General features: G+C 63.4%; 12 protein-coding genes across 12 annotated transcripts in view; 6 read left to right on the forward strand and 6 right to left on the reverse strand.

Annotated features, from left to right (window-relative positions):
- F751_6799 (Thiamine-phosphate synthase) overlaps window positions 1–1,965 on the reverse strand; it is a gene marked incomplete at both ends in the record, with an annotated part of 4,430 nt that extends 2,465 nt beyond the window's left edge. The window contains 6 exons of the mRNA XM_011398407.1: window positions 176–326; window positions 599–760; window positions 1,022–1,133; window positions 1,281–1,383; window positions 1,506–1,622; window positions 1,813–1,965. Of these exons, the coding sequence (XP_011396709.1) occupies window positions 176–326; window positions 599–760; window positions 1,022–1,133; window positions 1,281–1,383; window positions 1,506–1,622; window positions 1,813–1,965 (798 nt within the window). The remainder of the gene's footprint in view (window positions 1–175; window positions 327–598; window positions 761–1,021; window positions 1,134–1,280; window positions 1,384–1,505; window positions 1,623–1,812) is intronic.
- A 694-nt stretch (window positions 1,966–2,659) lies between these two features.
- Window positions 2,660–3,175, forward strand: F751_6800 (TRM112-like protein; the record flags this gene model as incomplete). Its single annotated transcript, XM_011398408.1, has 2 exons — window positions 2,660–2,840; window positions 2,988–3,175. 2 exons carry the CDS (start codon window positions 2,660–2,662, stop codon window positions 3,173–3,175), a joined length of 369 nt encoding a protein of 122 aa, XP_011396710.1.
- Window positions 3,176–3,487: 312 nt separating this feature from the next.
- On the reverse strand, window positions 3,488–4,714 carry F751_6801 (Thiaminase-2; the record flags this gene model as incomplete). Its single annotated transcript, XM_011398409.1, has 4 exons — window positions 3,488–3,561; window positions 3,740–3,845; window positions 4,023–4,290; window positions 4,527–4,714. 4 exons carry the CDS (start codon window positions 4,712–4,714, stop codon window positions 3,488–3,490), a joined length of 636 nt encoding a protein of 211 aa, XP_011396711.1.
- Window positions 4,715–4,995: 281 nt separating this feature from the next.
- F751_6802 (Hydroxyethylthiazole kinase) lies at window positions 4,996–6,343 on the forward strand (the record flags this gene model as incomplete). Its single annotated transcript, XM_011398410.1, has 4 exons — window positions 4,996–5,136; window positions 5,230–5,412; window positions 5,584–5,945; window positions 6,202–6,343. The coding sequence occupies 4 exons, from the start codon at window positions 4,996–4,998 to the stop codon at window positions 6,341–6,343; spliced, it is 828 nt and encodes a 275-aa protein (XP_011396712.1).
- Window positions 5,937–6,104, reverse strand: F751_6803 (hypothetical protein; the record flags this gene model as incomplete). The annotated part of the gene is made up of 1 exon (XM_011398411.1): window positions 5,937–6,104. One exon carries the CDS (start codon window positions 6,102–6,104, stop codon window positions 5,937–5,939), a length of 168 nt encoding a protein of 55 aa, XP_011396713.1.
- Window positions 6,344–6,612: 269 nt separating the features above from the next.
- F751_6804 (hypothetical protein) lies at window positions 6,613–7,204 on the reverse strand (the record flags this gene model as incomplete). The annotated part of the gene is made up of 3 exons (XM_011398412.1): window positions 6,613–6,770; window positions 6,870–6,962; window positions 7,051–7,204. 3 exons carry the CDS (start codon window positions 7,202–7,204, stop codon window positions 6,613–6,615), a joined length of 405 nt encoding a protein of 134 aa, XP_011396714.1.
- A 2,832-nt stretch (window positions 7,205–10,036) lies between these two features.
- Window positions 10,037–13,094, forward strand: F751_6805 (Kinetochore protein NDC80-like protein; the record flags this gene model as incomplete). The annotated part of the gene is made up of 7 exons (XM_011398413.1): window positions 10,037–10,210; window positions 10,316–10,582; window positions 10,796–10,984; window positions 11,187–11,354; window positions 11,573–12,333; window positions 12,726–12,810; window positions 13,020–13,094. The coding sequence occupies 7 exons, from the start codon at window positions 10,037–10,039 to the stop codon at window positions 13,092–13,094; spliced, it is 1,719 nt and encodes a 572-aa protein (XP_011396715.1).
- A 1,936-nt stretch (window positions 13,095–15,030) lies between these two features.
- F751_6806 (Cytochrome P450 97B2, chloroplastic) lies at window positions 15,031–17,139 on the reverse strand (the record flags this gene model as incomplete). The annotated part of the gene is made up of 5 exons (XM_011398414.1): window positions 15,031–15,040; window positions 15,297–15,721; window positions 15,830–16,043; window positions 16,246–16,885; window positions 17,106–17,139. The coding sequence occupies 5 exons, from the start codon at window positions 17,137–17,139 to the stop codon at window positions 15,031–15,033; spliced, it is 1,323 nt and encodes a 440-aa protein (XP_011396716.1).
- Window positions 17,140–17,855: 716 nt separating this feature from the next.
- Window positions 17,856–21,040, forward strand: F751_6807 (Phosphoglycerate kinase, chloroplastic; the record flags this gene model as incomplete). Its single annotated transcript, XM_011398415.1, has 10 exons — window positions 17,856–17,993; window positions 18,142–18,246; window positions 18,475–18,588; window positions 18,752–18,901; window positions 19,024–19,092; window positions 19,275–19,413; window positions 19,675–20,012; window positions 20,274–20,358; window positions 20,609–20,809; window positions 21,015–21,040. The coding sequence occupies 10 exons, from the start codon at window positions 17,856–17,858 to the stop codon at window positions 21,038–21,040; spliced, it is 1,365 nt and encodes a 454-aa protein (XP_011396717.1).
- Window positions 21,041–21,179: 139 nt separating this feature from the next.
- F751_6808 (hypothetical protein) lies at window positions 21,180–22,823 on the reverse strand (the record flags this gene model as incomplete). The annotated part of the gene is made up of 4 exons (XM_011398416.1): window positions 21,180–21,575; window positions 21,708–21,979; window positions 22,150–22,352; window positions 22,582–22,823. The coding sequence occupies 4 exons, from the start codon at window positions 22,821–22,823 to the stop codon at window positions 21,180–21,182; spliced, it is 1,113 nt and encodes a 370-aa protein (XP_011396718.1).
- F751_6809 (hypothetical protein) lies at window positions 21,641–21,826 on the forward strand (the record flags this gene model as incomplete). Its single annotated transcript, XM_011398417.1, has 1 exon — window positions 21,641–21,826. One exon carries the CDS (start codon window positions 21,641–21,643, stop codon window positions 21,824–21,826), a length of 186 nt encoding a protein of 61 aa, XP_011396719.1.
- Window positions 22,089–22,385, forward strand: F751_6810 (hypothetical protein; the record flags this gene model as incomplete). The annotated part of the gene is made up of 1 exon (XM_011398418.1): window positions 22,089–22,385. The coding sequence occupies one exon, from the start codon at window positions 22,089–22,091 to the stop codon at window positions 22,383–22,385; it is 297 nt and encodes a 98-aa protein (XP_011396720.1).
- Window positions 22,824–23,049: the final 226 nt, after the last annotated feature.

The following is a 23,049-nucleotide window of genomic DNA, read 5'->3' on the forward strand; positions in this document are numbered from 1 at the left end:
CGCCGAAGAGGAAGGCATCGATCTCCGCCCAGGAGGCCGCCTCGTACAGCGTCGGCGACGCGGAGCCCCCCGCCGCGGGGTCCTCGCCCGGCGCCGCCATGGGCGCGCAGGGCAGCGGCGCCAGGCGCACGCCGCCGGCGGCGGCCACGCGGCGCACCAGCGGGTTGCGGCCCACCACCAGCCCCACGTCGGCGGAGATGAGGGGCGGCACGTCGGTCATGGAGTCGCCGACGTACACCGCGTCGCCGCCGGAGCCGGCCTCCGCGGCCAGGCCCAGCAGCAGGTCGTCCAGCAGGCGGGCCTTGTCCGCGCCGCACTCGCACCGCCTGCGGAGGACGGTGACGGGCACCCCGGTGAGGTGGGCGGGTCTCTTCACACGCACCGGATTGGGGGCCTGAGGCGTGCGCATGGGGTGCGACCCCGGCGCTGGCTGGCAAGGCCGGGCACGGGCCGGGCACGGTGCAGGCAGCCACGGTCTGGACGCATCGCGCGACCGGCCCCCGGCATCCAAACCCACTCTGACCCCTCCGCCCGTTTCCAATCCTGAACATCCCAAGAAAAACCCCTTCCATCTCGCCTGCGGATGTTGCCGGTGGACTCGTCCCCAAAGTACTCCAGCTCGTTGGCGTAGACGGTGACGGCGCTGACGGAGGGGACGTCGGCCCCTTGGCCGTCGCTGTCGCTGACGACCACCGGCAGCCCCTGCTGCGCCAGCGCCGCCCGCACAAACTCTGCCGACCAGCTCACCGACACCACGGCCCTGCAGGAGGGGGTTGGGGATGAGTGGTTGGTGCGATTGAACACTACACAGGCCCAGAGCGGACCTGGCTTCCAATCTGGGATTCGAGCATGGTGACAAAAGGAGCAGCCCCAACCCATCCATGCCTGCATCTGTATGTGACCTGGCAAAAAGCATGGGACACCCCCCCCGCGCACCGTGCACCCACTCCCCTGAGACATCACAGTGGGTGGGCGTCACACTCTCGGCCTGCCCCCAAAATTCCAACCACGCGCAACTCACACAGGGATGCCCGCCTTGACTGCCTTCTGCATCACCGCCAGGCTCCCGGGCTGCATCTCCACAGCCGCCCCGGCCTGCGCCAGCTGCTCGCGGCGGACACCCTTCAGGATGCCTGCATGTCCGAGGGGGCCGGCGGTTTGCTTATGAGCAAAGCATCTGCGCAGATGTCTCACGCACATAAGGATGCAGAAGGGAGACGGGCCAAGATGAGCAAGGGGTACAAGTATAAAAGAGGTTCACGATCCCTAAGCTCCCTTACCAGAGTCGACGACCACGGTGTTCATCTCCCGGTCAAAATCAGCCAGGCGATCCACAAAGTCACCGAGCCAACCCATGTCAAACTCCGTCCTGACCTCCCCCTCCTGCAGCAGGTGTACGGTGGGTGTGCGCTGGTCTTGTAGAAAGGTCTGGCAAGAGTGAGCTGGCCAGGCAGGCCTGGCCGCATGCACCCCTTATTCTGCAGCAAGGTCAGTGAGCATCTCACTGGGGGCAGGGCATCCTCGAGGAGGGAGGTGCGCCGGTCGGTGTAGTTCCTGATGAGCCAGCTGTGCTTGTCTGCCAGCTCCTGCACCAGATCCTCGGACTTTGATGCCTCAGACACCTGCGCACGTTGCAGGGAGCTGTTGAGTGCAGCGGAATGGCCAGAGACTGATTTAGTGGTGCAGGTCAATTCTCCCGAGCAGGAGACTCGCGTAACGATGAGCTCATGCTTTAGCTCCCTATAAACCCGCCCTGGCAAACATCAGATCCCCGTGTCCCGATCCCAAACCATGTGCAACACATGCCCCTACCTTGCTCACGACGGCCTGGATGGCCGTTTTTGCAATGGTGCCTGAAGTGTCCCGGGTCGTGATGGTTTCATCAAAGTCGATGACCAGGAGTCGCAGCTGCCGGACCTGCGAATTGAGTGGCTGCCCGGCGAAGAACTCCTTCTCGAGCTGCATGGCAGTCCGGTACTGACTCAGCAGGCGATCTGTAGAGCAGGGGTATGGGAGAGGATGACTGTCTCAAAGCGCTCACTGGCGTTCAGATGCACGCTGGGGAGCATGGGCGCGCAGCTGCTGCACGGTATTGTTGAGGAGGAAGGAAGGCGTACAGGGGGCTGCGCTGGACGCCAAGGATTTGAATGTGAATAGTGACGAGGCGAGGGCTGCCGCTGAACGAGGGAGATGGTGCTGGAAGGCCAGAGGGACTAGGCTCCAGGGGGTGTAAACCCTGGCAACCCTCTGCACCAAAATGGGTGTCAGGAGGCTCGCCAGCATCCACGGCCGGTTTGCCGGGGTGGATCACCAATCGAAATTAATGAAATGCGAATGACTGCTTCCCAGGCTGTCGGCGATTGGTGAGGGCTCCCATGGTGATGGCTCCGGCCCCAATGCTGTGTCGAGATTGCGACAAGGCATCGGCATCCCGTCGGCGCCCTCTCCTCAGGGCGCGCCCGTGCCGTCGGGACACCACAGAAGCCGTGTCCCAAGAGACCTACAGCGCCAGTACTCCTGAGTTCTAAAGTGGGAGAGATAATAGCCAGTAAGGTGCCGACAGTGCTCCGTGACTGTGGACTCGCGCGGGCGCATCCTGGCCCGGGCTCGAGCGCTGCACCTCGCCCGCCGGCCGTTTCGACACCACGGGACCTCCGCCATGAAGCTCATAACCCACAACATGCTGTCCTGCCCCATCAAGGGCGTAAAGAACGGGTTCCCCTTCCGCATAGAGGTCGGGGAGGTGGCCACTCGGGAAGCAGACTTCGACCCGACCTTTTTGCGCCACATCCTCCCCCGCATCGAGTACGGGGCGCTGCGTGCTGCCGCCGCTTCCCTAGGTCGGTGCGGGCCTGGTGTGGGAGGGGTGGTGCTCGGGGCTTGTTGAGGTTTTAAGAAGGGAGTTGAGTGCCCCTTCCCCTGCAGCCTAACACACAACACACAAACACACACACAAACACACACACCGTCACCCACCAAATCCACAGGCTTTGCCGATCTCCCAGAGACCGTACCAGAGGGGGCCACGGAGGACGACGCCTTCCTGCAAGCCTTGCACCATGCGCTGCTGGAGCTGCACCTGGAGGAGGGCGCCCTGGTCTGCCCCGAGACGGGGCGCCGCTTCCTTGTTAACAAGGGCATCCCGAACCTCTTGCTGCACGAGGATGAGTGCTGACGCGCGGCGCCTGAGGCCGATAACCTCGCGCTGGGGAGACGCCACGGCAGATTGGGGCTGCCCTGTCCTTCCGGCGGGGTTGGGTGCGACGCCGATGCACGCTGGTGTAGCTCCGCCTGCGCCAGCCCGCCTACCACATGGGCCCAATCTAGACCCCTTCCTCTCCCCCCCCATTGTCTCACCCGACACCACATCCACTACCTCCTCCTTCTCTCCTTGTAAACGTACCGTATGTGCCGGGCTCGTACGCTTCATCCATGATGGCCTCCGCAATGGGGGGCAGTGCCGCATACTCCTTTGCGCTGTAAGTATTCAGCCACTCTGCAGGCAGGGGATGGGGTCCAGACTCTGCTGAGACAGGCTGTTGTCAGCTTGGATCCAGGAAACTGGATGCTTCCCCATGCACAGGGTGCCCCAGTGGCCCTCTCATCAAGCACTTCGGCCAGCTCAGCACTGCACGCCCCCTACACTGCAATATCCAGGATGTCGCCCTAGGTTGAGTCAGTCTGGCTTGGAGGCCCTCCGCTCTGCACCCTCCACACGCACACTTATCGCCCAACCCACCCTTGTAGGGGTTGCCGGGCTGACTTGGCACGCTATTCAGCTGGGCGCCCAGCCAGGCATAGAGGCGGAGGCAGGGGAGCAGCGTGCTCATGACGTCGGCCAGAGACTGCGGATGGCGTTCATCATCAGAGAGCAGGGTGACTTTTGTATCCTGGATCAAACAGAGTTTCCATCGATGCCCCCCTCGGCCCTGTGCCCCAGCATCAGGCCCTCTCAGGAGTGGGTAAGGTGCGGGAGCTCCACGCTGCTGCCACACAGGACCCGCTCTCCCCCCTGCGCGTACCGAGTCATGCTGCTCGCTGACCATCTTTATGTAGTAGACGTAGGCCTTGGTGGCGGGGGAGGGCTGCTGGTGCTCCAGCAGCACGCCCCACCGCTCGGCGTAGGCCTCGTGCAGTCGCAGCTCATCGCGCACGCCGCGCAGCATCCCCTTCAGCGCCTCGGCCAGATGCTGCTGCTCCGGGGCGCAGCGGTCCATGGCTGCGGCGTAGGCCTCCGCGAAGCTGAGCAGGAAGGTGGCATCCTGGCCGATGAAGTGCTGGAAGGACTCCCTGCGCGGTGCAGGGCAGGGGGGTGCGGAGGCTGGGGGCGGCAGGTGCAGGGGGAACCCAAACCCCGGGGCGGATGGACGATCGCACCCAGGCAGCGCGGTGCATGTCGGCTAGGGTGAGGGCCCAGCCTCGGTCGGGTCCATTGTCGTGGGGAGGCCGGGCCATGCAGCTCAAGGGAGGGGGGCACCGGCCCGTGTGTTGGCCGCTCACGCCCCGCGCCATCCACGCAGACTCACCGCGGGAGGGTTCCTTGGGCGATCCCGAGCACAAAGGGATGCAGCAGTGACTGGTAGGCGAGATCCTTGCTGTCCTCCCAGAGCCGCGAGGACACCCCCCCATTGGGCGCGGGCTCCCCGGAAGGCTGTGGCTGGGCGGGCCGAACCGACCTCGTCGCGCTGTCCGAGGGCGGTTGAGTGACCATCATATCTGCGTGGTGAGGAATTGTACAGCGATCGCAGTGGATGCCTGCCTCTCTCAATGCTGGCCGGGGGCACGGTGTTCAGCGGGGGGGGGTTCACTTCGCGCGCGTGCCGGAGCCTCGATGGTGTTGGGCAAGGCCCACTGCAGCGGCCTAGAAAGGCGGAAGACTACCACCACCTACGAGTTTCCCCAATGCATCCGTGGCAATGTGATCGGCAAGGAACATCTGATCTGTGGAGGGAGTGTCCATCCCGGTCCACCACCTCCCGTGCCGTACCTGAGCTCATGGGGCTCACAGGCCGGGCAACAGCGCTCCTATTGGAGAAGTGCCGGGAGGAGAATCCCTTGGTGCAGTGTATCACCAACTTTGTGAGCATGGATCTGATGGCCAACACCCTGCTCGCTGCAGGGGCTTCGCCGGCCATGGTGCGGAGGGGTCGGCTGGGTGGGCACTGCAGGTAAAGCCTGGAGATACCGTATCCACCCGGCTTAGTCGAAACAAACATTTCAAGTCCACAGGCTCACTCGATCAGCGAGGTTGAGTCGTTCGTGGAGCTGGCCTCTGCCCTGCTGGTGAACGTCGGGACACTGTCCGAGGACTGGGCAGGCGGCATGAAACTGGCCGCCTTGACTGCAGGGCGCCTGAGAAAGCCATGGGTCCTGGACCCCGTCGCGTGCGGGGCCACCCCTGCCAGAACTTCGGTGGGTTCGCACCATTATGACAAGTGGTGGTTCGTCCGGATTCCGCCCCTGCCCCACGTGACTCCCGCATGAGACGAGATGTCCCTTCCACTGCGCGATCAGCCCCGTTACCCAACGCAAGATGCCGCCGCTATTCCCATTCCACCCCCGCCCCGACCGGACTCGCTGTAGCTGTGCAAGGATCTGATGGCACTGGGCCCAACTGTGATTCGCGGAAATGCCTCTGAGATCATGGCCCTGGCAAGCTTGGGCGGCGAACGCACACGCGGCGTGGACAGCAGCCACCCCTCTGAGGCCGCCGCCCCGATGGCCCGTGCCCTTGCGGCCCGCCAGGGTTGCATAGTGGCTGTGAGCGGGGCAGTGGATGTCGTCACCGACGGCACCCGCACCCTCCTGGTCGGGAATGGACACCCCCTCCTGCAAAAAGTCACGGCGACGGGATGCTCCGTGACGGCCCTCATCGCGGCATTCGTGGCCGTGGCAGGCCCTGAGCAAGCCCTGGAAGCAACGGCGCACGCTCTGGCCTACTTTGGGTGCGGGGAGGGCATCTGGGTGGTGGTGTGCAGCTGCCATGCGGTCCCGCCAAGGAGGCACCGCGGGCATGGGCGGTTGCCCCTGGGGTTTGCAGACAAGAATCGAGATCCAGACCCCTCGTGCGCCTGTCTTGTACCCTTACAGGAGCCGCGTCGCATGCCAGAGCAAGCTCCCCTTGATGCACTGCTGGCCTGCTCTCTGGCGTTGTCTTTCGCTCAGGCATGCCTCGAAAACCCTTCCTGCCCACATGCGCAGAGTGGCTGCTGAGCGGGCCGCAGTGGACGAGGCAGGGCAGGTCAGGGGCCCAGGCTCGTTTCGCGTGAAGCTCCTGGATGAACTGGACCTCCTGTGCGCCGCACAGCTCGTTCATGCCAGCAGGATAGGGCGCAGCACCTGAGTCGGGGTGCAGGGTCCTGCATGCATCGCACAACCCAAAGGTATTGACAGAGCAGCGTCCTGTGTGCTGATCTGTCTGGCTACGATGCAATGGAAGAGTGTGCTGAAAGGGAGTGACCTGATGAATGCCAGGGGCGTCATCTTATGGCAGATGCCTGAAAATCGGGGGGGAAATTCCATGCACTGTAAGCTGGTTTCCAAGTAGTAAAAGATAATTCTTTATGGACTGTCAGGTGAGCAATCCGAATGCGTGTGGTCGGAAGCCAAGGGCTACAGTGCCGAGCAGTGGGCGTTCAACCCAGCCCTTGCTGGTTTGGGGTGGCGCTTGAGGGTATGGGTCGTGGGACATTCGCCACCAGTCAGGGGCTGCGCGGCAAAGAATTCCCTCTCCAGCCGCATGGCCTCTGAGTACAGGTACGACACCCGGTCTGTCCATGGTGGGAGGGAGGAGGATCTGGATGCTGCTATAGAGTGGGTGATTGAGCATCCAGCACCAGGCCCACTGCCTTCCCTCCTCCCATCCTCACCATAACACTCTGGGACAAAGGTCTCGTCGAGAATGGCTTCCAGGTCTTGGAATCGTCGGTCATCATACTTGCGGCTGTAGTTTTCGATCCATTCTGGGGGAGATCAGGGACAGAAAGCCGTCAGCTTGAGAAAGGCCCTGCCAGGAAGTGCTCATCAACCCTGGCAGCACCACATCCTCACCCATGTAAGGGTTGCTGGAGTCCATCTGCTTGGGCAAGAGTACGTGCCCAATCCAGGCATACAGACGCGCACAGGGTATGGTGGCGGACATGATGTCTGCCAGAGTCTGCACGTTGCAGGCGGTGGGACGCCAGTGTGTGGGGATGGGGCGCATGTTCACTGAATGTCACTTGAGCACTCCAACCTCAAACCATGCCTCTATTGTCTCGCGTTACTGCATAGAGCTAGAATCAGCAACGTACCGCATCTGGATGGCTGTGGGTTGCTTGAAGAAAGTCAGTATATGCCAAGGTGGCAGGCTCGGGCTTGCAAAGTGAGAGATCGAAGCCAGCAGCCCTCTGGGAAGGGGGGTGGGAGGTGGCTTGAGGACATCCGTCAGGCCATGCGATCCGTACATAACTTATTTCAAGCCCTGTTTCGTGCTTGCAACCCCCAGATGGACCTTTACTACTCCCATCTTTCACCTGCATGTGAAGGACACAGCTCTGCTCTGCTTGCACGAGAGCTGTTCTGAGCCTGAGGGCCAGATGCTCGTCCTCAGGCCGACAAAGTCGTAGCGCAGCCTTGAAAGCATCGGCATATGCGAGGCGGTAGAAAGTATCCTGGCCCAGATAGTGGAGGAAGCTGCATCTGTGGAGGACGTGCAGGGAAGGGTCAGTCGGGTTCCGGCACCTTCACCGGCCGGCATCTCGTGCGCCTTGAACGACCGTACTCACCTTTCCAGCGTCCCATCAGACAGTCTGATGACAAAGGGTGTGCGCAGGGACTCGTGAGCCAGTCCCATGCTGTCTGACCACAGCTGGACGGAGATCCGGGTCCTCATGTCCTGGTGGACCCGTACGGAGGGATGGGGCTCACCAGCCCTCCTCCGCGCCACACAAAAGCCTCAACATCAGCGGAGACAGGTCTAATCTGGTGGAAATGCAGGGTGAATTACACGGTTGCGTGCACATAATGGCGGGATAGGTGTCGGCGCGCCCAATACTTGCCTTGCTGCCCCCCATGAAGCGCATGGACACAATCTCGCGCGAACCCCGCCCCTTTCTTCCGGCCGGAAGACCAATGTCCCTTTCGCGAGTCTGCCTAAGTTGGCTGTGCAGCGAAAAAGTTCCTCTCCAGTCTCATTGCCTCTTCGTAGATGGACAGCAGGTGCTCTGTGCTTCGAGGTGGTGGAGGCCCATGTCAGGCAAGAGGTCTCTCTCGACAGCCAAGCGCCGTAAGGCAAAGCAGAAATCTTACCGTATGTGCCGGGTATATACACCTCATCCAGGATGGCCTCGAGGATTGGTGACGCCTGGTTGAACTCCTCGCATGCATATGTATCAATCCAAGCTGTTAAGGGAGAGGAGACGGGGTCCATTGTGCCGTTGCAGGGCAGGCTATCTTCGTCGTGGCTAGCACCAGAGTGGTGAGCTGATCAGAGATTTTTCTCAATCTGTCCCACGCACACCTTCTATCTTGCCCCACCTTTGTAGGGATTGCCCTCTAGGGTCGCCTTGGCCACCAGTTGCCGACCAATCCAGCCGTACAAACGGCTGCATGGGATCACAGCTGCCATGACCTCCGCCAGAGTCTGCGGTCGGAGCATGAAAGGGGTTACATGATACCCCACCAGATGCACGTGTTCAAGCCTCAGGCTTTCTCAGACAATTGAGCCCTGCAGCCTTTATCAATGACCAATCAATCCTCCGTACAAACTGATGATCCGTCATGACATCTGTGAGCCTCGCCGTCAACCACTTACCGCCGTGGGACAGGAGCTGATGCGCCTCAGGAAGGAGGTGTAGGCGGTCGTTGCAGGTACCAGAGTAACAGTGGTAGCAGAAGCATCTGGCCCAGAATCCTGCGAGAGTTTCTGGAGAGTGTTCATTCATACTGCAATGATGCCCTACTCTCAAGAAACGATGCCCGATATGCACCCAGACCCTGCAATCTGCTCAGAGAGGCAGGAAGACCCTGTGAGACTCGCCTCGGTATGCTTGGCGACCTCCTGATTGATTTTGTCAATGACTTCCGAGAGGGCTGCTGCCACGTGCTGCTGGTCCGGTCGGCACATGTTGACGGCAGTCGCAAACGCGTTCCCATACATGATCAGGTAGTTCGTATCCTGTGCTAGGTAGTGCTGGAAGGTCGACCTGTGGCAGGCGAGGGAAAGTCATTGTCGACGGAGTGCTGCCGGGGTGCGTACACGGTGGGCTACCCGGCCCCCCACCGCGTCCAACCTGGGCAAAGTGCCATCAGCGATACCGGTGACAAATGGTGTTGACATGGATTCTTGAGCCAATGCAGACGTGGCGGCCCATAGCCGGGCGGAGATGCCGTCATGGAGGCCGGGCTCGCCACTCGGGAGGGAGGGCACGACCTTCATCGTCTTGCCGTGGCTGGAGACTAGCTGCACCATCGCAACTCACGATTGATAGTTACTCGTGGTATTACAAGCTCATGTGATATGGCGAAGGCCAGCATAGATGCATTCACACTTGTGGGTCCGACAATCTCCTCCAATTCCGACAGGTAATGACCCATGTCCAGCAGCGGGGTGAGAGCCAAGACTAGGCGATCCCGGGCATCAGGCAATCAGCTGAGCACGGTGCATGGGGATAATTGTGCATCCAATCGAGCTTCAGACTTGAATTCTTCATCCAACCTGAGTTTGCATCGCTGTAGAGAGGGTGGGTGCGCTTCTGATAGCAATCCTGCAAGAGTTCCGGCTTTCTTTTTTCAAAGCCATCGGCGACAGCTGAGCACTCCGCGCTCGGGAAGGCCACACTCTCCGCCGAGCGACAAACGCCTGCGACCATGCCACTGGAACAGCAGTCATTTCGCAGCAAACTTCGAGGAAATGGATCGGCGCAAAACGCTCGGGGCTTTGAGCCCCGGGTCGCTTAACTCCCGTGCCTCGCTCGCACCCGGGCGCTTCACCAAGGATGCGGCAAAGGCCACGGGGTGGGCGTCAAAAATTCCCTTGGACAAAGCCATGAGCAGGATGTCGCTCGCGGGACCCGTGCAGCGCCGCTCCTCCGCGTACACCACGACGAAGGCCTCGGGGCTAAAGTCCGACCCCCGCCCCGTTGGCGACAAACAGTACCAGGCCAACTGCGCTCGCACCATCATCACATACCTCGCTACGCACAACTACGAGTACCAGATCAACCCCAAAGTGCGTGGTGCCCGGGATGATGGTCCATGGTTCGGTGCAACCACCTGCCCGCCGTAAGGGACTCCCCCTCTCCCCCACCGTCCTTTCCCCGCCCCCTCCCCGCAGGTGCTGGCCAGCCCGACGACCAAGGACTTCACTAATATCATGCTCTTCCTCCTGCGCCGCCTGGACCCCTTGACCGCCAAGGGCCCCGTCAAGCTGGAGGAGGAGGTCCCGGTGCTGTACAAGCGCCTCCGCTACCCTTTTCAGATCTCCAAGTCCAACCTGACCGCGGTGGGCTCCCCGCACACCTGGCCTTCCATCCTGGCCGCCCTGGCCTGGCTGGTGGAGCTGCTGAACTACCAGGACCAGGCCGAGCACGCCGTGCAGATGGTGCGACCTTGAGGGTAGACTTGTTCAGGCATGGGTGCCGCACGTGCCACTGAGAGAACGCCGTGCCAGTCCTGCTGCACAGCACTCTGGTGAGGGCTACATTGGTCATGATCCTACCAGACGCACACACGGACCGGGACCGGCCACACCCCAGTCAGTGCGCCGCGGAGTCACCCGAGTTCATTCCTGTCCATGCCACCCTCCCCGGCGCAGGCCTCCCCCGAGGAGGGCGCCGACGCCGCCTTCTTCGAGTACGTCGCGCAGTCGTACCGCTACTTCATGGCTGGGGACGACGAGAAGTGTGAGGCGGTGGATGCCTCCAAGGCCACCGAGTTTGATGAGCGGGCGGGGGAGATCACTTCGGCCACGCAGCGGCTCCTGGCGGTGCGTGCCGAGTGTATGGTGTGGGGGTGTCGAGGGAGCTCACAGTTGTGTGCAGGGTGGTGGCGGTGAGCGCCTTCTGAGTGAGGGAGTGTCGGGACACATGCTGTGCACCAGCGCCCCCGGCATGCTGAAGCACTGTCATCCCTCCTGTCACCTGCCCTACTGCTATTCTCATCCAACCTGCATTCCATCTCCTTTCACATCTCCCCTCCCTCCTCAGGCCAACGAGTCTCTGGAGCAGGAGATTGCCACTGCACGGGACAGCCCGTCCCCCCTGGTTGCGGCCAGGGCTCGCCTGGAGGAGACACAGGCGGACAAAGAGAAGTTCCTGAAGCTCATCGCCTCCCTGGAGGCACGACCCGGGCTTGAGATTGCTGCCTGGGGCGGTGTGTTGCCTGCCCTCCACTGGAGCATGCCTCCCCACTCCCTGCACATCGATGGGGTGCCCTATTCTTGCAGTCCCTGGTTCTCACCGCAATGCCGCCCATGCCGATACCGTTCCCTTCCCTGAGCACGGCGGTCTCAATGTCTCTGCCATGCCACTCGACTCCCCTGGCACCCCTCCCACTTGCATGTACACTCACCAACCCGCCCTCACACGCGCAGTCCCACAAGGCCTCCCTGGATCGCAAGGTGGCGGAGCGGCGCAGCGACGTGGCGGCCCAGGCCTCGGAGCTGGAGGGCGTGGAGCGCGAGTGCGCCTCGCTGCGCGCGCGGCTGGCGGTGCAGACGGTGCGCCCCGCGGATGTGCAGCGCATGGCCGCGGAGCGCGTGGCCGCAGAGCGCGAGCTGCGTGCCGCGACCGCGGCGCGCGAGGCGCTGGAGGCCCGGCTGGCGGCCGCCGAGCGCGCGCTGGGGTCGGCCCTGGACGCGCTGGAGGGCGCGCTGGGGCGCTACCACGCGCGCGCCGCGGCGCTGCAGCTAGTCCCCGCTGGCGCCAAGCGCGCGGGCGGGTGCGCGTACGAGGTGGCGTACGACCGCGGCGCGGCCGCGGCGGGCGCGCTCCCCGCACCGGACTGGAAGGGTGGCGTGCGGCGCGGGCTGGAGGAGCTGGCGGGGGCCTACCGCTCCCGCGCGCGCGCGCTGGGCTCCGAGCGTCTCTCGCTGCGCGAGCGCGCGGCCAACCTGGCGACGGCCGCGGGCGACCGGCGGGAGGAGGTGGCGGCCGCGCAGGCTGAGCTGGCGCGGCTGGAGGCGGCCCAGGAGGGGCTCAAGGACGCGCTGGCGGCGCTGGTGGAGGCGGAGGGGCGCCAGGTGGCGGAGCTGCAGGCCGAGGTCGCGGCGCTGCGAGGGAAGGGCGGCTCCACCCTGGCCGCCAGCGAGGAGGACCTGCGCGAGCTCCAAGCCCGCTACGAGGACGACGTCAGGTGGGGGGCATTGGGGGGTGCGATGTGGTGGTCCCATGTTCGGGCAAAGGGGTGGCATCATTGGGGAACCGATGGTCTCATGAGGGGGATGGCTGACGGAGCAAGCATGTGGGAAAGATGTTTCGGCTGGATGTGGGGGGGGTGCTGGGAGCACGTGGGACGCATGAAGGGTCGGGCTGGGCAGGATGGTACCTGGCCTGTATCGGGGTGAGGCACCCTGCACTTTGCTGAAGGGGATGCGCCTCCGTCAGAGGTGTCGAGCATGCGCACGGTCCTGATGACGGACACACGTCGCACCACTGGGCCACCGGGGCTTCGAGGCAGGCACCCTCTCAATCAGTTCTTCACCCAACACCAATCCCTCTTCCTCCCTCCCAACAACATCCTGACAGGGCCATGGAGGCGCAGAACGCGGCGCTGCACCGGGACCTGGCGGCGGCTCTGGAGCACGTGCTGCACCATAAACTGCACGTCCAGGTGAGGTGCAGGGTGTTGGTGTTTGTGCGTAGTGTGATGAAAGGGGGTTGCAAGGGGCGACCGAGGGGGGTTTAATGGGTCCAGAGCGATCACATGCACGAGCAGCTGCCTGGAGAAGGCCCAGGGAGTTCATATTCCGTGTTGCAGACCGTCTCCTGCGCCCTCACCGGCCTCGGTACTGACCCTGCTCCCTGCCACACATCCCCCAGGACAAGCTGAAGGGCGCGGGGGTGCGCCTGCGCCGCGTCCTGGAGGAGTGCAGGGCGTGCAAGGTCTGCGCGTGACTGGATAGATTGCACCGCACATTCAGAGGCCGCGTCACCGATCTACCAATAGTGTGGGGGCGAATAATCCGACCGCCCTCCTCGCCGACGGCGTGGCTGGTGACCAGGAACGCGCACCTCTCATGCCTCGCATGCGCATCTCCCGTGTGCACGCTCTGAGCGCCTCGTGCCGGAGACTCGGTGCCTCCCCACCGCCCACTCAGCGCCACCCCGATGCAGCACACCACCCCATCACATGTGGTTGCTGGCGGTCACCAGCGGGGCCGACATGCCTTGCCAGCATTGCAATTGCAATGCTATCTCCATCCCTGTATGTAATACTCGACATGACTGTTGAATTCGATGGGAGTTTCTTCCCGTGCTAGCCCTCTGTCCATGCACCGGAATGCGACAACAGTGCTGAAGTTGATCGTTCCATCATGCCCCTCGCACACTCCCTCGCGCATGGTGCGATGGGTGAGAGCGCATTCACGAGGCGTGCAGGGAGCCATGGACCTCGGTACTTGACTCCATAAGCATCAAATTCTCATTGAACTTTAGCGATGAGTACTTCATCGGCGATGTATGCTGCGCTTCTACACGTCCGCAGCTTCCGCCTGCTGTGCGCAGAATTAGGGCTTGGAGCAGCTCTGAACCACACGGCGGTTGCGGACGGTGCCACCCCCGCGATCTGGGAGCTGCGACAAGAACCAGGTCTTGATCCAACATGATACAAATACCCGCCAAAGATGGTATTAGATCACTTTCTGAAAATTGAAGTACCATACTGCTGTGATTCCTGCATCAATTCCCCGCAGGTCTTTCATCGACCCGTAAAGCTGCAAACGCCCGGTCGTGCGCTGCCATGGCGGCGACGAACGCAACTGGGCTGGAACAACGCGAGGAGCTTCAATATTGGTAACTAAAATTATGGTGAGCGGGGTTGCAACAGGACTCGGGGAGCGCGAGGAGGTCACTGAATTTAAATGACACAGCGTGATCAGCACTGACACGCCCGGCGTCAATACCCCCTTCCAGGCAGCAGCAACACCGGCAGTTACAACACCGGGTAGAGCAACACCGGGGACAACCTCGTCTGTAACCGCCTCGAGACGGGGGAGACCTGCCAGCTGTCTGTGCTTCCACCTCAGACACCCTAACCCTTGCAGCCCCTCCCCCTCCCAGCCCACCGCCAAGACCCCCCCTTCCCTGTCAGCCCGGCCCCCTCCCCAGCCAACCCCGTCACCGCCCCAGGGAACCCCTGGCCCGCCCCGGCGGGCCCCTCGCCAGCCCCGGCGAGTCCCTCCCTCGCCCCAGTGAGCCTCCGCGCCCACACCCCAGGGACCCCCCCGCCTACCTCAGGGAGCCCGTCCCCTGCCCCAGGGACCCCATCACCCTCTCCAGACAGCCCTTCCCCTTCCCCAAACCCCTCACCAGCGAGCCCACCACCACCCACTGCAAGTCCATCACCTCCCACCGCAACCCCTCCACCTCCATCTCACGTTCACACTCCTCCACCGCCCCCAAAGGTGAACCCTGCAAGGGTCCCCCCTCCTCCAAAACACACCAATCCACCTCCCAGGAAAATTTCGCCCCCTCCCCAAAGGAAATTCTCGCCGCCACCTCCGGCCAAGGAGCCATCGCTCCCCACAAAGAAGGTGTCGCCACCGCCTACTAAGAAGAAGTTGCCACCACCCACCAAGAAATCGCCTCCTCGCACAAAGAGGAACTCACCATCCCCTGTCATGAAGGAGTCGCCGCCCCCTGTCAAGAAGAAGTCACCGCCTCCCACCAAGAAGAAGTCACCGCCTCCCACCAAGATGATAAATCCTTCACTCACTCCCACAGCATTCAAAACATGCGGCCCGCTGTTGCCATGCATACGCGTTTACAACCCTATCCTGTTTCTCAGTACGATGTAAACCTATTTTTCTACTTGGTTATTATTCCAATGCCATCAGACAAGGCTTGAGAGCGTTTGCGAAGAGGGAGAGCAGCCTGGCGGTGACAGGCAGATCGCTGGAGGCTTGCATCAGTTCCTTGCCAGCGCTCCCGGACGTTGTCGGTTCGCCACCCTCCACACCCGCCCATGCACATCAAATCTCTGTTACCCCAGGTCCGTCCGCCCGCCTGTGCAGCCTGACCCGTACCTCCTCCGGCCGCAGGGTGATGCGCGCCCGCGCCGCAGGCGGGCGCGCCCCTCCCTCCGGCTCCAGCCTGAACCTGGCGAGCAGCATGCTCAGCACCAGCGGCACCTCCAGCATGGCAAACCCCGTGCCGATGCAGACGCGCGGCCCCGCGCCAAAAGGCACGTAGCTCCCCGCCGCACCCTGGTCTGAGAGAAGCGCGGTGGCGCTCCCTGCGGCGCACAGGGCCTCCGCCCACCGCCCGGGGACGAAGGCCGCCGGCCGGCCATGGCCCTGCGGAGGCAAGGCCGCACCGCCTGTCCCTGCATTCATGTTCGTGTGAGCTTCCGCCTCGCTGCCTCGACCCGCGCGCCAGACCGCCGGGTCGCGGTGCAGCAAATACGTCGCCAGGAGGACGGTGGTCCCGCGCGGCAGGCGGTACTGCGCCAGGTCGGCGTCGCGCGCCGCGCAGCGGCCCACCATGTAGGCCGGGGGGTGCAGGCGCATGGCCTCCAGCGCCGCCTCCGTGGCACGCGGGAGGGGCGCGGCGGCGAGACCAGGGGCGGGGGGCGCGGCGGCGGAGTCCGAGATGTGGTGGCGCGCAGCAGCAATCGCCTCGGCTGCCACCACCTCCTGGGCATGGGGGTGTGCGGCCAGCTGGGCGCAGGTCCACCCCAGGGCGATGGCGCTGGTCTCCTGCCCCGCCACCATCAGCGTCATCAGCTCGTCGCGCAGGGCGCGGTCGCCCATGGCGGCCGGCGGGCCGTCCCCCTCCTGCGCCCGCGCGCTCAGCATGGCGTCCAGCAGGCAGGGGCGGGGTGGCGCCGGCTCCGCAGCCAGGTACCTTGGACAGTGTAATTCGGGGGGCAGGATGGTGAGGTGTTTGTGTGCGATGGGGGCGCTGTCCGACGCTGCAGACCGTTGTCGGTTCGGGCTGACTCAGATGTCCAGAGGCATGGCCCAGGACGTCCACCTAACAACCTTGCAGTCACCTCCCCCACTCACACACACACACCCAAAAGACACACACCCCTTCCTACACTCACTCCCGCCTCCGCGCGATGAGGCCATACACCGCCTCGTCCAGCCGTTCCACGGCGCGCGCCAGTGCTGCGTTCCCCGGCGTGGGCAGGTACTCCGGCAGCGGCAGCGCCACGCGCGCGGAGAACTGGTCGAAGGCCTCCTGGATGGCAGCCGTGACCCCCGCCGCGCGCTCGCCCTCCAGCGCCGAGCCGAACAGCGCCTCCAGCGCAATGTCCAGGGTCAGGCGGTTGAGCGCGGGGTAGAGGTCCAGGGCCGCACCGTCGTCTCCCGCCGCCGCCACGGCGGCGTCAAGCTCGCGCAGCGTGCGCAGCGTGCAGCGCGCCATGCTGCCCGCGTAGGCGGCCACCGCCGCGGCGCGGAAAGCGGGCGTGCACAGCTGGCGCTGGCGGCGCCAGGTGGCGCCGTCGCTGACCAGCAGCCCGTCCCCCGTCAGGCTGGAGCCGGGGAAGAAGGCGGTGCCGGACTTGACCCAGGTGTCGGACCGGTCCTGCAGCACGTCACGCGCGGCGGCGGGGTCGGAGACCAGCACCACGCGCGACCCGGCCAGGGTCAGGCCCACCACCGGGCCGTGGTCCCGCGCCACATCGGTCAGGAAGGCCAGCGGATCGCTGAGCAGGCGCAGCGCGCAGTCGCCGCCGGGGCCTGTGAGGCGAGGTGGGTGAGGCAGGTGGGTGTGCAAGGGTGGGTGGGTGGAGAAGGCGGGCCTCGAGGAGCACGAAGACGTTCTCTGGGTACAGAGAAAGGGGGGACATGGGGCAGCATACAAGTGTCCCAGCAAGTAAAGTGGCGCAGCTCGTTGCAGAGAGCACAACGTTACCATTATCCTGGCAGCAGTGCAGCGCCGCCTCTCAGTCCCTCGCACCTAGTGGAAAGCCCGGCGGCGCGGGGGTCATCATGGTCTGGAGGCGAGATAACCCGGCGCCCAGGAAGCTGCCCAGATCAGGGCCGGTCCTCGCGCTGGATGCCCTGACTTGTATGGCGGTTGCTGCAGACCGGCGCAGTATTCCTGCCCTGTAATTGGGTCCATGCCTGGGCCCCGCTTCGGGCATGCCACAGGTGTGCATCATGCGGTGGGAGGAGCCCAAAGCACAGGAGCAAAGGCTGGCCATTTTATGCCACGGGATGGGAATACCAGTTGAGCACCCAGATCCTGGGCAGCCAAGGCTGGACGCGGGTTCAAGATCTCTTGGAAGTGTGCGCGGCCATGAATTCGCCGATCCGACCAGCGAGAGGCTTCTCTACCGTGCATGCATGGGCATGGGTGGGGCGCAGATGCCTTCGGGATCACACATCAGCACCGCAGCAAACATGACACAAGCAAATCATGGAACGAGCGGGCGCAGTGACTCCGTGCATGGGACGAGTCAAGACTCGCCATCGACCGGACAACGCTGTCGTGCATGAAACCCATGCTGCACTGCTGGATCGAATCTGGGTGGGGTTCCGCCTTTCCTCGGGCGTGCATCAGACATGCATCGGTCCATCCTGCCAGGCCACATTCTCGATCCCGCTACCTGCAGAGCTCCTGTGAAAAACCAGTATTTCAGTGCGCATCACATTGCGAGGAAGTGAGCACCCCGAGCGAACACAATCAGCCATGGCATCCTGCAGCATGTCCCGTCTCGCACTCGCCACCCCCGTGGCCACTTCCCGATCGACCCCCCGCATGCGTGCCTATGGCGGCACCCCGCTGCTCAAGCCCGCCTTCAGCCCCAATGTCAGCCCTTTCAAGGCCACCAGGACGATGAAGGTATGATGGGAGCGGTCCTGCGATCCCACCCGTGACGTGTGCAATCAAGTACTGGCACGTGAGCGATATGTGGGGGCCAGCCGGGTGCCTTGCATGCATGCATGGGCAGCATGCCGACCGACAGACCCGCCCATGCCCCGCCATGCAGACCAGGAAGGCGACCTTCACGGTGGAAGCGGCCAAGAAGTCTGTCAGCGACCTGTCCAAATCCGATCTGGAGGGCAAAGTGGTCTTTGTCCGTGCCGACCTGAACGTGAGCGGCTGGCCAGCCATGGGGCGGGGATATCATGGACTATGTGGAATCTTACAGTTCTCAGAGATAGAATGTGGCCACGTGTGGTGCTTAAGTGGCCGTCCAGGCATCATGTGGACATTCGATGTTGAGACATCTGCATGTTGTGTCGCTGGTACACCCACTCCCTGGCACGCGCCGACACCCAAAGCCTACCTACCCACCCGCCCGTCCCCCTCTCCCCTGCAGGTTCCCCTGGACGGCACGCAAAACATCACGGATGACACCCGCATCCGGGCCGCAGTACCCACCCTGGAGTACCTCATCAAGAACGGGGCGAGGATCCTGCTGGCCTCCCACCTGGTGCGGCAGGGTTGGGTAGGGATATGGGCTTGAGCAAACCAATGCATGATCTGGGCGTAATGTTCTCGCTGAGATTCTTGCACCTTGATGCCTGGGCGTTGCCAGGCACTGCGAGTGTCCGTGGCACTCGTCTGACGTCTCCTCCCTCTCCTCCACTTTGCAGGGCCGCCCCAAGAGCGGGCCTGAGGACAAGTTCAGGCTGACCCCCATCGCCCCGCGCCTGTCCCAGCTGCTGGGGATCACGGTGATCAAGGCAGACGACTCCATTGGGAGCGAGGTGGAGTCCAAGGTCAAGGACCTGAAGAATGGCCAGGTAGGGAAGCTGTGGCTGGGATGTTGGTGTGAGGAAGGGACAAGAGGGGGGGTAATAGAGAGGACCTGCCTGGACTTCCCAATTCGACCAGTGACCCTCTTTCGCCCTTCATATTTTTGAAGGTTCTCCTGCTGGAGAACGTCCGCTTCTACAAGGAGGAGGAGAAGAACGATCCGGGCCATGCCAAGGAGGTGGGCAGTCTGGGTGAATCGTGGGGGCCTGGGATCACCTTTTCTTGTCAAAAATGGGGTCCACTGCAATCGTTAATCAGGCCCTAAGCTGTGGTAGCAGCGCTTTTACATAAAACATTGCAATCCTATGTCCGGCTCTCTTATGCTCCTTCCCCCTTGTAACCGATCAATCACCTGCACAGCTGGCCAAATTCGCCGACGTGTTCGTCAACGACGCCTTTGGGACGGCGCACCGTGCGCACTCCTCCACCGAGGGGGTCACCAAGCACGTCAAGGAGTCTGTGGCTGGGCTGCTGCTGCAGAAGGAGCTGGACTACTTGGGTGAGTCATGGTGGTCACTGGGTGGTCAGAGTATGGCCGGAGGCAGTGCCCACATGTTTGATGGAGTGATCCCGCATGGTTTTTGGGATGAACTACCAGACTTTGCCGCTGTGAGTCGGCAGCAGAATGCATTGCATGAAAACACTGCCCGCGAGGCCCACCAGCAACGGCACCACGGTCTCAACGTCGACCATTTGCATTGAGGCACATTAGCCCCGCACCCCACCCCTCAACCACACCCTGTAAACCCCTGATCTGCAGACGGCGCGGTGAAGGAGCCCAAGCGCCCCTTTGTCGCCATTGTGGGCGGTTCCAAGGTCTCCTCCAAGATCGGTGTGATCGAGAGCCTGCTGCAGAAGGTGGACAAGATCGTGCTGGGCGGTGGCATGATCTTCACCTTCTACAAGGCCAAGGGGCTGGGCGTGGGCTCCTCCCTGGTGGAGGATGACAAGGTGGAGCTGGCCCGCAGTCTGATCCAGGAGGCGGAAAAGCGCGGCGTGGAACTCCTGCTGCCCACCGACGTGGTGGTGGCCGACAAGTTTGACGCCAACGCCAACTCCAAGGTCGTGCCCGTGGAGGAGATCCCCGACGGCTGGATGGTGAGCTGAGGGGTGTGGGCTGGTTCAGTGGAATGGTTTTGGAGATTTCTTTCTGTTTTGTGGGGTCATGCAATGACCATGGCCGGGATTGGCAATGACCATGGCTGGGCAAAACATGGTTCTAGCACGGGGATGAGCGCCGGGGTGGGCTGAAGCAGGCCTTGACTACAGCAATGGTCTCTCCTTCTCTGCCTACGCCCTGGCCTGCGCGCTGCACATGGCTACTGCCACCCCCCCCCAACCCCCGCAATCCCCACCCAGGGGCTGGACATCGGACCCGACTCCGTGGAGCTGGTGACCAAGGCGCTCGACGGCGCCAAGACCATCATCTGGAACGGGCCCATGGGTGAGTCTTGGGGGAGACTGTGGATGGTTTCCGTGGAATGGGGTGACACAGCAGACTGAATTTGCAATGGTTCACCTGTTGACATCCCAGCAGACCGCGCAAAGACTCTTCAGTTGTCGAATGTGCACTCCTGCTGGTGTGGATTGTGAATCCTTGGATTGCCCTCCTCCCGATTCAAGACTCCGTCCCTTCACTTCTCTTTTCTCAAACCGCTTTCCCTCAACCCCCCTCCCCCCCCCACATAATCAAGGTGTGTTCGAGTTTGACAAGTTTTCGCACGGGACATTTGCGGTGGCGAACACTCTGGCCACCAAGACGGACGCCATCACCATCATCGGCGGCGGCGACTCCGTGGCGGCCGTGGAGAAGGCGGGTGTGGCCTCCAAGATGAGCCACATCTCCACGGGTGGCGGCGCCTCCCTGGAGCTGCTGGAGGGCAAGGTCCTGCCCGGTGAGTTGGTTTGGGGGGGGGGGGGGACGGCTGAGGTGGCAGGGGCAGAGTTCTGAATGAGGGGGAAGGCACCCGCTAGCCTTTGTGGTTTGACAGAGTGGGCAGCGTGGCTGGGATGACTTGACGACTGGAAAACCCCCTCCCCATGCCTCGCCCAGCCTCTCTAAGCCCCGCCCACCCTTGCACAATGTACTCCATGCGCCAGGTGTGGCGGCTCTCGACGACGCTTGAGCGCCGCGTGCTTGTGCAGGGGCGTTTCCCCCATCACGCTCATGCATGCGATCTCTGTGAGGCTCGCTCGTCATCGCCATGCATGGAGGCGACGTCTCCTCTCCCCCAGAATTCCTCTTGTTGTAAAGCCATTTGGCTGTCAGTAGCATCGCCAGACGGGATCTGGGATCTGCATCCTCATGACGGACCAGTGGTCCGCCGCCTGCCGCCCCGCCGCCACCCAGCCCCGGAAGCTGGGGCTGCGGCCGCCTCCGCCTCCCGCCCTCCCCTGATCCAGTGCTGCACATCGCTGCTCGAGATCTGGCAGGGGAAGGTGGCGGGAAGGTAGGCCGGCGAGCACCTTGGCGCAGCCCTGGTCCTCGCACAGCGCTGCCGCGGCGGCGGGAGTTGCGGCGCCGGGGTCCACGGCCGACCACGAGGCCAGGAGCACATGGTTCCTCACCGCCGCCTCCTCCTCGTCCGCCAGCACCGCCAGGTGGGGCAGCACCGAGCGCAGGCTGCACGCCAGGCGCAGCAGCCCCTCGTCAGCCTCCCCCTGCAGGATTGAAGCGCGGGGGGGGGAGATGGGAGGGTCACATTCAGGGGCGTGAATGTGCGGCCATGGCAGCATGCAGGTGCGCATGTTGCCGCCTACCAAGCGTCAGCCCCGTCCGACCAAGACACGCACATAAAAGTTCACGGCGAGGATGCCCCGCGGCCTGCGGAGCTTGGAGGCCAGCAGGCGCAGAAATGGGGTCGCCACCAGTGGCCCAGCCACCTCCCCGCCCGCAAAGACATCGTGGATGATGTAGTCATACGTGCCATTGGGCAGGGAGGGCGCCGTCGCCAGCGCATCGCCCGCCAGGAAGAGTCCCGCGTCTGTGGAGCCCAGGCCCTTTGGGATCAGGCCAAAGGCGGCGCTGGCCGCCGTCAGGATCTCGGGGTGCAGTTCCAGCACATCTGAGGAGGAGGAGAGAAGGAGCATGATGAAGGAGCTGATCGGGCCATGACCTTGTCCCCGATGTAGCCATCTCTGTCTATCAGGTGGTAACCAACTGATAGACAGAGAATGGAGCTTGCTGCCCATGGAACAACACATTCTGCCGCACTGAGCCTGCAAGATTACCCACCTGCCACCACGCCGGCGCGCTGCATGCCTCGGACGGCGGTGCCGGCGCCCAGCCCGATGTGCAGGGACCGGCGGCCGCCGGGGACGATCGCTGCGCCAGCCAGCTGCAGGTGGAAGGCGGAGTACACCGAGTGGCCGGCGATCTGGGCCGGGGCGAGGAAGACGCCGCCCATGATGCTGTGCCCCAGGCGAAGCAGGCGAAACCTGGCGATGGCATGGGTGTGTGCGTGTGTGTAAGGGGGTTGCGGCTTTCGTGTACTTGAGGGGTGAGGTTGGTGGCAGGGCCCACATGATGGCAAAGTGTATGGAAGCGGAATGCAGAGTGCCTCCATTGAGTCTGGTCGCAGGAAAAGGAAGGAGGAAGGGCTCAGGAGAGGGCCGCCAGCGACATACCAGTCCCTGGCACGCCACTGCACTCCTGACACCAGCTCACCGAGCTGGCGGCTGGGTGAGCGTAGTACCCTCGATGACGGCGACGAGGTTGCCGTCCCAGCGCGCAGCGGCGCTGCTCAGCACTGAGAAGCCGGGCGCGCCAGGGCAGGGACCAGCTCGACCACTCGCTGCCCTGGATTGCGCCAGGAAGAGGGCTGAGGCCAGGCACGCGCCGGCAACAAGGTAGAGGGTGCGCGGCGTGACCCTGGAGCGCAAATGGGGTATCAGGGCCCTTGCCAGCATGCAGGCGGCGAGCGCGAGCGGGATGGTGGTGGTCGGCCAGGGGGGCAGGGGAAGCTGCCGGCCTGCGTGGAGTCCCGCGGCCGTTGCTGCGGCTGCGAGGCCTGATACTCTGGGCAGGGGCACGCCTCTGAAGGACGTCGCCGTGATCCACCCAAGAAGAATGAGGATTGGGCCTCCACAGGCAGCGGCCGTGAGCCCTGTCCTGGCCAGGAGGCCAACCATGCTC

The sequence above is a fragment of the Auxenochlorella protothecoides genome, assembly GCF_000733215.1.
Source record: "Auxenochlorella protothecoides strain 0710 unplaced genomic scaffold scaffold97, whole genome shotgun sequence".
NCBI lineage: Eukaryota > Viridiplantae > Chlorophyta > Trebouxiophyceae > Chlorellales > Chlorellaceae > Auxenochlorella > Auxenochlorella protothecoides.